The sequence below is a fragment of the Platichthys flesus genome, chromosome 12 (genome assembly GCF_949316205.1).
Source record: "Platichthys flesus chromosome 12, fPlaFle2.1, whole genome shotgun sequence".
NCBI lineage: Eukaryota > Metazoa > Chordata > Actinopteri > Pleuronectiformes > Pleuronectidae > Platichthys > Platichthys flesus.
Genome location: NC_084956.1, coordinates 9,533,646 through 9,544,701, shown reverse-complemented (window position 1 = coordinate 9,544,701; position 11,056 = coordinate 9,533,646). Strand labels below are relative to the sequence as shown.

The window sequence follows — 11,056 nt, the reverse complement described above, 5'->3', positions numbered from 1 at the left end:
AATAACCAAATAATATGTTGATGTATGGTTAGTGATGTGATGGGCTCCTCTGGACCAGGTAGGGTAACTGATTCTCCCTCATCTGTTTTACTAGTTGATGGCCTGATCCAAGATAAAAGAGAGCTGCTACCCTGAGCTGCTTGCTGCAGTTCCCTGTCCTTCTGCTTTTGGAGTCTCTCTTTTCTTGGCATTATTCTGCAAATGTTGTAAATGAGATAAATCAATGTTGTGCAAATTATCAAGAGTGACTTACATAATCTCTATAAAGCTGACAACACAGTACACACACATTTTTTTTTACTGTTTTCTGACAGAGTTGAAGCATAAGCAGCATTACACTAGTAATATACCACAATATACCTCACCAGACTGTCATGTAGCTCAACTTAAGATCTACTTTTCATTTCAATAATTACGATTTTAAATATACAAAACTAGTGAACTTGTGTAACAGCTAAACTGCCTTTAAATGATCTGTCTGTCTGCCTGTCTGTATCTCTCCCCCTCTCTCTCTTCATTAAACATGACAAACGTCAGTAAACAGCTGGACAAGGCTTTGAAATCACATTTTCAAATCAAATCAAAAAAAGGGCCAGTGCTTGTGCACCAATAGGGGTCTATCTGTGCACGTGCCTGTGTATGTGGTAAAAGGATGTGATTCTCCAACTGACAATGACACAATGAATGACTTAAAGCTAATTGGCTCTTCGGTTTCTCCCGACCGCACTATTATATTTATAGATTTATAGATTTATATTATATGTTTTAACAAAATATATAACATTTTCCCTTATATGTTGATAAGAATGATTTATAATATATAATAATAATAATAATCCTTACAATTTTAACAGGGTCTCACTGTATGTCAGTGCCTTACAGTCATCGGACTAACAGGAAGACTGCTATTTTGCATTCTTCGGCCATATTCCACATTTTTACCTTGAGGTACCAGGGTTTACATCAGATCAACCTCAAATTGAGATGAGTGTATATTTAACAGGACAATTGTACATTGATCTACATTAACACACACACACACAAATCCATATTTATTATTATTATTGTTTGGTCAATATGACCGTTTTAATTCAAATTTATATAAAATATATTTGTCAAATAGAACCAACTAATAAAACAGCTTCAAAACGAATGGACACTGAGGTGGGTGGTATTTAAACAGCAGGTGGCAGTAAAGCGACGTCCTGGATGCCAACTGCCGTAAAACCCCTCAGAGAAGAAGAAGTAGAAGATGAGCAGGAGGAGGAGACGAAGAAGAAGACGTCACATGTAAACAGCAGCGGCAGCAGTAACCGGAAGTGATGTTCATGTGACCAGAGATGAATCGGATGAAAAGTCGTGTGAGGTTCAGTTCTGTGGGGATCGCAGCAGCCAGACTCTTCTCCTCCGGGCCCCGCTCCAACCCGCACGTGTTCCTGGACATCGAGGCGGAGTCGGAGCCTCTGGGCAGAATCATCATCCAGGTACAAAGCCCACACTGGAAATGAACTGGTACCGACCACAGACTGCATCACAGACTGGATGTAAACAGCTACCTTTATAAAAGGGTAGTGTACATAGTAAGGTACAAACCACACACTGAACATAATAAGGTACCGTAAATAAACAGGTATTTAGTGCTACACACTTTATATAAACAGGGACTGTACATAAAAAGGGACTGTATATGAAAAGGTAGAGTATATATATATATATATAATATATATATAAAGGGGAACTGTACATAAAACGGTACCAACCACACAATGTACATAATAAGGTACTGTATATAAAAAGGGGACGTATACAAAAAGTAAAAAATCAAAGACTGGATCATAGACTGTATATAAACATGTACAAACCACACACTGTATATAGAGGTAGTGTACATATTGAGGTACTGTACATATTAAGGTACTGTATATAATAATGTACTGTATATAAAAAGGGACCGTATACAAAAAGGTTAAAATCAAAGACTGGACCATAGATTGTATATAAAAAGGTACAAACCACACACTGTATATAAAGAGGTAGTGTACATATTAAGGTACTGTATATGATAAGGGACTGTATATAACTAGGTACAAACACACACCTTCCCCGTGCTGCACCACTGACTGTAAACGTCCTTTATGTTGCAGCTGAATGCAGATGTTGTCCCAAAGACTGCAGGTGAGCTCAACTGCTTCTTCTCATTAATAACTGTTGATTATAGAAAACACACATTTTGATTGAATTCTGATGATTTACTGTGGGTTTGCATTTCAACAGAAAACTTCAGAGCTCTGTGCACAGGGGAACATGGCTTTGGATTCAAGGGCTGTATGTTTCACAGAGTCATCCCTCAGTTCATGTGTCAGGTGAGCAACTTCAAATCTAATGATCCATCATATTGGACTTTCCCTTTAGTGGTAGAATTATACTGCAATATCATTATTGTGTTACTGCCAAGCACTTTTTTGTGTTTTTCACTTGGAGAAATATCCTGTGCACTTGTAAAAGTTTTGTAGCCGTTTAAATATTTTGTGCACGTGGGAAAGTTTTGTGCACACAGATATAACCGTGCTCTGTACTGATGGATTCAATGTTTTCTGGGACAGGGAGGAGATTTCACCAAACACAACGGCACAGGAGGGAAATCTATATACGGGAAAACGTTCAGAGATGAAAACTTCAAGTTAAAACACACTGGTCCAGGTGCGTCTTCACACAGCTTCTCTCACACTGTTACTGCAGGAATGCAGAGAACACAAACCAACTGTTCTTCATCTATAATCCATCCAAGCTGCAGACCTATATAAAACAGCTTTATGTGCAGATCCAGTAGTTAACTGATGTGTTTCAGTTGATAAACCCCAAAAAATTGCTGCTCTGAGGAGCTGTGTACCGATCGATTCCCTCTGGTAGGCTTGAGTTGCGTCAAAGTTTCTTCCACTCTGGTCCTTTCCATCTTTTTGTCCATTTTTCTCTCCGTCTTCCTCACTTTATTTTTCCTCGTGCTGCTCCCTGTAGGATGGACTAGCCCCTTCGATCGTGTCACGTACGATTGCAGTTTCCACTCGTTGCCTGCTGTCTTCACACTGTCCCACTCGTGTATGAAATGGGTCGTCTGGAGCATCTCATTTCAAATGCCTGGATTTTCCTCTGTAATTCCGCATCCAGGGACAATGTCACTGAGACACATAGAGAGCTGGACCTTCAGTTTTTGCGGGTGCTGACGTTGTCTGTGCAGCTCTTGAGAGGCTTTACCATCTCGACCCTCTAATAAATAGCAGCTCATTTTGTTTTTACACCACTCTGCTGTCTTCCTATCAGATTTTTTAATGTTAATACACCTGACTCTCCACTAGATGGCAGTGCCTAATATCGTGCAGCTCTAACATAATATTGGCTGTATAGATTTTTCCAATCCCAGGGGAATGACTCACTTTTTAGCAGCTCAGCTATTATTAATCAAAATAACACCTTATTTCAAAGGGACTTAATCCTCATGCTGATTGTTCGGGACTTTGTTTTAATTTGTTGAATAATCAGTTTGTGAAAGGAGGCACAGGTTGTTTTTCTAACACAGTTACTGACTCACATCATGCTTTGGTTTCGCTCTGTCAGGCCTAAAAACTTCACTGAATCGGTGGTTTATTGATTTACTCCTTTTGGTTTTTGATGTCTGCAGGAACTCTTTCCATGGCGAACTCGGGGCCACACACCAACGGCTCCCAGTTCTTCATATGCACGAATAAAACCGAATGGTAAACGCTTTGCAGAACTTTTTAAAATCACGTGTCTCGCCTCTGCACTCGCTGACATGGCTTTTTGCGTTTGGTCCCTCCTCTGACAGGCTCGATGGTAAACATGTGGTGTTCGGGCAGGTGACGGCAGGCATGGATGTGGTCACCAAGATGGAATCCTTTGGTTTACACGATGGCGGCGTGATCAAGAAAATTGTCATAAGTGATTGTGGTGAGATCAAATAGCACCTCCCTTGTGGACTCCTGTGGGAGGACTCAGTGCAAAGCCATCTGGTATTTTCAATCCATCTTTCCTCCTGTACCCATAAAACCTTCAAGGAGATATGAAAAAAATCTGGTATCAAATGTTTATATTGTGTGTTTGCTTTAAAATGACGTTATAATGCAATGTCTGGGAGTTTAATTGATATATTTATACATCTTTCTTTTCAAAGCTTTAACTGCCCTCTGAAAGTTTGTTGTTATGTGATCACTCACTATTCACTGCCAAATAAATGAACATTTCAGATTTTAAAAGTTCTGGTCTTGGTACAGGACGTTTCCTCTCATGTGCCAGTAACTCTGCTGGTTTGAAAGCTTCCTGGAAACGATCCAGCGGCTGTTTTTAGACGCCGGCTCTCCAGCACGGCCGACTTCCTGTCCCATCCGAGCAGGATGTGACATCACGTGACATCCACCTCCACTAGTGGAGCTGAAACATCACATGAAAGCCGTTGCTGGATGCGGACATGTGGACTGACAGAGAGAATTCAGCTGGACGGGTGGAGAACCCTGTGGAGAGGTTGAGGTTGTGTAGTGAGCAGCTCGTCCTGCACAGCAGTGAGTGGAGGAGACGGGGAGGAAAGCCAGGACCTGTCTGCGAGCCAGAGACTGGGTGGTGTTGCTTATCGAGCTAATACTTTATGAAAGTAAATAATGAAGCGACGTGAAAAAAGCAGCTTTCGCCCCCTAAATGAAACCATATGCGTTCTGACCTTCCACCGTTTGTTTGAATTCTCAGATTACATTGTTGCCATAGAGACTTTGCAGCCCTCGCTCTGTTTGAGCGAGAGATGTTGTAACAAACTTGATATAATTTGCGTCCCCACCCTCTGGTTTAGTTTAGTTATTTGGAATGCATGTCCAATATTGTGCATGGAAACTTGGCCGGAGAGACGCGGCGCCCGGGCCAATGTTTAATACACATGCAAAACAGTGACATCTTTAAAATGACTGAATGTTTATGTTAAAGACGCAGCACACATTTCAGTGCTCTTGGTGTTTTGGTTTTAAATGTCCTCACTTTGAGTCTTAAATGTTGAAATCAAGAACTGACAGTGCCGCTTTTGTCTTTCAGCACTTTGACAGAAAGCTAGAAAAAGAAAGTCTAGATCTCATCTGCGTCACACAACAACCAGGAATAAACCTTTAAAAACTGATTTCATCACCATCTACACACTCGTGTGATGCTTTCAAAGACTCTGAGCTGAGTGACTTTGAAAACAACTTCTCACCGTGATGAATACAGTACAGGAGCTTTCAGATAACGTGTTGCTCTTGGCGTAAATGAAACTCCACAGAGCGAACACCTCCCAGTTACTGTTGACAACAACTCAGCACAGGACCCAAACAAACGAAACCACACAATTCCATATGCTCTTAATTCAATATGATTTTTATTCATCAAACTCTTGACAGCTCTACGGCACTAAAATGTATTTTTTTCCCGACTAACAAATAAGGCACATTTTGGAATGCCATTTCATGGACATGAAAAACAGACCCGCGGTCGACTCGAAACCATGACTCCCCTTGTTTCCCGAAAGAGTCATTGTCTTCCCGACCTCACGGCTGCGTTCTGTCCAATTCAAATATTACAGTATTGCAATATCGCATTACAAACAAACAGACAGTTAAGAATACACACACACACACCACTTTCCAAATCGACCACGTAAGTGTTAACACATCACATTCAGTAAATATGTGTTATTCGTCGAGGCTACGCTAGCGAATGTAAATGAACCTTTAATTTTCTTTACGACTAATAACAATCAGGAGTTGCTGATAATGTTAAAAACAATATGTACTAAAGCAAACTATCGTAACAGTATTTAAATAAGTATACATTGCACAAAATGATATTTTCATTCAAATTCCAAACACATGCACATGCAAACTCTAAAACAGTCCTTTGTCTCACACGCTTTCCTCGACACTTCCTGTACTACTAATAACACCGTAACATTTTATAATAGATTCTCATCGTTGCTGCTTTAAGCAAACTACATCTCACAGTTTAACGTGCGTATACAGTGGTGAGTGTCCGTCGCTACTTAAGAAACAAACAAACAAACAAGGATTTCTGCATGTTAACACAATATATCTTCATAATATTTAATAATATTAAAAATGAATACATGCGACTGGGTGTAAATGGCAGCTCGTTAGTTACACATAGCGACTGAATAACGTTGTGGGTTATTCAACACTGATAACATCATAAAACACAAAAGTACAAAGGCTTACAATAACTGAGAAAGGGTATTAATTATGTACCAGCTTTTTTTTTTATAATATTCTATATAGACATCAATATTTCCTTCTTAGTGTAACTTTGTTGCATATTCTATACAAAAAGGGTTGTAAAAAATCTTTTCCATAAATATTTCTGCAGGATAAGCCCCTCAGATTCTCGTAAAACATAAAGAAACACAAACGGACTCCCAGCTTTATTTCTCAGCAACAGGCCCTTCTTCACACAAGAATATTGCATAACACTTCATATAAAGATCCTTAAAGACGATGGCCATCAAATATATACATACAACAGTCTTATCTTTGTCAGGGAAATAACTTGCGTTTTTTTTTGCAGATTGCTTTAAAATTTTCAACATCTATTAAGTGTTTTTTCCAAAATACACATCTCGTTTATAGAAAAAAAAATCATAATTTGAACTGAAAAGGAACTAGAAAAGTCAAGTATATGTAATTCAAGACACTCCGAACGTCTGAAAGCAGCGATTACCCTCCAGCTGCTTCCATCGCCTCTTGGTTTGCCATTTCAAATGGACGCCTCATCACACGTCTGGGCGGAATCAAACTCTCTATTTCTCAGTTCTATTCAACCACAACACTGAACTACGATAACATTGCTACTTGTTTATGAGGTTAGTTCATAAGGCATCATTGGTATATATATATATATATGTATATATATTCTTCTCTTTACAGCCACGTGGTACGATGTGGACGACAGGGTTCAGACGTACAGACCTGTTGGGTTAGTCTCTAAAAGAAAGACGATGCTAACAGTAAGGAAAGTGGATTGTTCCCAGCAGTGACGGGTCTGAAGGAGCCCTCGTTCACTTTATGTGTTAAACAGGTGATAAAATGCTGCTGGCTGCTTTTAAAGGGGCACTCCACCTATTTCGTTCAGTTTGCATGTCGCAATGAAAACAGCTGTTTAATGTCTTGTGTGGCTTTGGGAAATTAAATTGCATTTTAGGAAATGTAGGAACTATGTGGCTCTCAACCCACATCGTACATGGACACATTTTTATCAAAAACCCTGAGCACAAGCTGTTTTAAGGGTGTGGGCATTTGCCTGGCAGGGAAATATGCAGTTGGGTTGCATTGTGGGAAATGTAGGATCTATGTGGCTTTCAACCTAGATGTTGTAATCTCTGCTTACAGTGTGGACAGACACATCTTTAACAATACGCCTGTGTTGTGAAATGATGACGTGGAGATTTAAAGGTCTGGGTATTTACCTGACAGGGAAAGATGCAGTTGAGGTGTATTATGGGAAATGTAGGATCCATGTGGCACTCAGCCCAGATGGTGTCATAGTGATGTCATCATTTGTCATAGTGATGTCATCAGGGTTATCACTGCTTGGACAGATGGAGAAGTTGAGGCGTTTTAAAGTTGTGGGAATTTACCTGGCAGGGAAAGACGCTATTATGGAAAGTTGCATTATGGGAAATGTAGGATCCAACTGTTTTCAGGCGCTTGAGTCATACCATTGACAGAAAGTAAGGATATGACACTTCTGCACCGATGCACTGTTTTTTGTTTGTATTCTAAATTTGTGAAAGTTCAGGACTAAATCACTGGAGTGCCCCTTAAATTGAAGTGATGAAATCTAAACGGATCATTTCCTGTAAGGTACCATTGTCGGCCACTGCAAACTCTCCCACTAAGGCAATGACCATCTATTTCTCTACAAAACCCATAGTTCCTCAGATAAACACAACTACAATAGACAGGGAAAAAAACACAAAGAGCGATGTCCACAGTTTGGTGTGTGACTCCCTTCTGTCGTGATGATGGACTGAGGAATAACATCTCTGTTGATATTCCATGACAACGCACCACTGGAGGATTATTGTTGCCAGCTGGAAACAGGCTGGTTCAGGCGGTGCCTCCTCCGACTCAGCTGAACCCTGCCGATGCCAGTTCAAACTGCTGATCCAGGAACTCTGTCTCTTTCTCGTCCTCTGTCACATCTTGAACCTGCATTAAACTTCCGATGCACCACAGCTACCACATGCACATACTGCACACTGTTCCATCTCTGAGCCTATATTCCCCCCCCCAAAAAAGTCTCTTACTCATTTCAAACGGCCTCCTGGTCTTGATACCTCCGAATGATTTCAATCTTTTTTAAGGCACACACAGTATAATAAAGGATAAAATACAGTCAACCAGCTTTCGTAAGGCCAGAACTACAGTACATATAAAATATTTAGCAAATCCTGTAACAGGGTTTCTTTTGAAAGGCAGGATTCTGAAAGACAAAACCCTAATTTCCTCTGTCGTGCTTCAGGTCTGCTCAGTGATCTACGTAAACAGGATGTGTGCTTCTCTTTCTTTAAAGACATTGGTTTACGATTGTAAGTGTAAACTCAATTCATCACCACTTTCAATATATCCATGAATCTCCATTATCACCACGTTACATCTCAGCCCTATCTACATCAAATCTCTTTAAATCTGTTTCTCTCAAACAACCTGAAAATGGTTGCAGTTCTCAGACGCCTCACCTCCGTCTGGACGAGCTTCACACGGCAGTCGGCTGCTGGAAAAGTTTCCATTTCGCTTCACAGTCTCCTCTTAATGTTGCCAGGCATCCATTCAAACTAAATGATTTCTAAAATGTCTCTAATCTCCTTTTGTATTTTACTCATTTGTGTCTAATCCGACTTTACATGGAAACAGTGTAACCTCTAAACTCATCTTAGCTGTTTTCGCCCTTATCGCATAAAGCTCTCAAATCTCATCTTTCCACGTTGACATCTTCCTCAGACTCTTCTACACTTTTGGCTCCTCTTTATCATCCTGAGATAGATGTATTCTTCAGTTTTGTGTCTGTCACTTGATAGAACCTTCACACTCGCTCGCACTAAGTTCTCCGGACAACATCCTGCTGGGTTCTCACGTGGGCTCACTCGGACGTTCTCTGGACATTTTTCTATGGAACTGGCAGAAAAAAACTGAATATTCAGCACTGGCAAGATTATTGTTTCTTAGGTCAATTGTGCTAATGTGAAAACATATATATATCTGAAATCTGTACCTATAGATGAGCTAACACTATAGATACTGAAGAATCTGTTGGGTAACAAAAAATACTCCAGGGGAGCACAAGTGAAACCTCATCTGTTAGCAACACACTAAATGTGGACGACTCTACGCAACTGAACCTACAGTAGTTTCTAAAGACACATGGAAGCAGTAACACAATAATGTGATATACAAACATACAAACAAAAAAAGAAACATTTCTTATGTCCCAGTTAAGATTCAAATTGCACGCTAGAAAACAAGAAATATAAATAGGCCAAATGTAAGCTAGGGATGTATGGCACATTATCCCTCAGTTAATTCACAGTTAATAAGATGTGCTGTTGACCCTAATACGGCAAGACATCGAAGGGCCCCCTGTACATTGAACCATCGGGAGAGGCCCCGGTTAAATGTTCGTCACATTAGCACACTCTTCACTTGGCGGGGGAAATGAAAGGCGGATCTCTGTAAACACAAAGCCAACAAACCCCAAGGTGAGGTAATCTATTGAGACCAATACTGTCAGTGACACCAATACATTGATCAGGTGATGTTAAACGTGAAGGTGGATGGGGGGGGGGGGGGGGGGTTCTACTACACGAGTCAAAGAGTCACTGGTTTTGGCAGTTTTTCGCTTTCGACGAAGAGCACTTGAAAAGATTGATCTTGGGTTTATGTGATCCGCTCGCTCCTTCAATACTGAAAAAGGCATAAAGGCTCAAATCTGTGTTTCCATGTTTGAGGGACAGATTCATTCCCCGTGTATGGAAGGCATCGGAGAGGAGGGAGGATTAGAGCAATCGAAACACAGAGGGGAAGACGTGAGGAGGAGAGGACGCCATGTTGTGTGCAGAGCATGGACGAGGGGGAACCTGGGTGTGACATGGGCAGGGAGGAAGGTAACAGCCTTGATGGAGGATGAACTTCAGGACTTGGGACACAAACGTTGCTCTCTGACTCTCTGCGCTTGACGCTTATTGCACACGGCGGCAGTAGTAGCCCAGGACTTTGCATTTCTCACACAGGTGTTGTGGATGCTCCTTACTCTGGTCAGAGACGTCCAGGCCGTCCGGCTTCTCCAGGGGGCGCTGCGAATACAAGCACAGGACCGGTAATGAGTTGGATTAAACGCTGAGGAAAACAGAGCACACGCTGTGTTTTTGCAGGCAGTTTACTTGGCACCAGTAACTCAACTCAAATATATACGCCTACGTACTTTGGCCTCAAACATCACTTCCATATTTTTCCCAGACCCGGCGTCTACAACACACAATTGGCTGCAGAGATATGGCAAAGCACCATCTGCTCTGGAAACTTGCAGAATGCATTTGATCAAAATGACCGGAATGGAAATATCACCCAACTGCTGCAGCATTGGCTTCCTTGGAGTCAATTCCAGGGACAAAGGGAATCTATTGGGGGCCATGACATTTTGGGGTTAAACAAACAACCTGTATGGAACAGATATCTCTCATCCTTTGTTCTTTTCTTTTTGCAAAAACTTATTTATTTCTAGTTGAACTAAAGGTGAGGTCAGTACAGGGAGATATTTCAGTCATCTGATAATAAGTCTGCCAGGAACTTTTGAGACTTTACCATCGTACATTTGGTCCTTGAGGTAAACTGGAAAATCAGATGTATATTTTATGGGGTCCCCTCGGTTTAAGCTGGAGCTGGATTCAAGCCTCTTGGCTGCAGGCTTCTATCCTACTGAGGTGTCCTTGAGCAACAAACTCAAGCTCAAGAGAGTCGGT

At 41.1% G+C, this 11,056-nt stretch overlaps 2 protein-coding genes across 2 annotated transcripts in view; one reads left to right on the top strand and one right to left on the bottom strand.

The window, feature by feature from the left end:
* The first annotated feature begins 1,285 nt into the window (after positions 1–1,285).
* ppifa (peptidylprolyl isomerase Fa) lies at positions 1,286–4,268 on the top strand. The gene is made up of 6 exons (XM_062400553.1): positions 1,286–1,484; positions 2,145–2,175; positions 2,275–2,363; positions 2,604–2,700; positions 3,677–3,752; positions 3,842–4,268. Exons 1-6 carry the CDS (start codon positions 1,341–1,343, stop codon positions 3,975–3,977), a joined length of 573 nt encoding a protein of 190 aa, XP_062256537.1. The 5' UTR covers positions 1,286–1,340; the 3' UTR covers positions 3,978–4,268.
* A 1,117-nt stretch (positions 4,269–5,385) lies between these two features.
* The window catches only part of zcchc24 (zinc finger, CCHC domain containing 24), a 41,420-nt gene continuing 35,749 nt past the window's right edge, over positions 5,386–11,056 (bottom strand). Inside the window, exon 4 of the mRNA XM_062400552.1 lies at positions 5,386–10,390. Within this exon, the coding sequence (XP_062256536.1) occupies positions 10,277–10,390 (114 nt within the window). The 3' untranslated portion in view covers positions 5,386–10,276. The remainder of the gene's footprint in view (positions 10,391–11,056) is intronic.

Coding starts and splice junctions, on each gene's coding strand:
- ppifa (XM_062400553.1), top strand. CDS start 1,341: ATGAATCGGATGAAAAGTCGTGTGAGGTTCAGTTCTGTGGGGATCGCA. Junction 2,364..2,603: donor TCCCTCAGTTCATGTGTCAG/GTGAGCAACTTC, acceptor TTTCTGGGACAG/GGAGGAGATTTCACCAAACA. Junction 3,753..3,841: donor TGCACGAATAAAACCGAATG/GTAAACGCTTTG, acceptor CTCCTCTGACAG/GCTCGATGGTAAACATGTGG.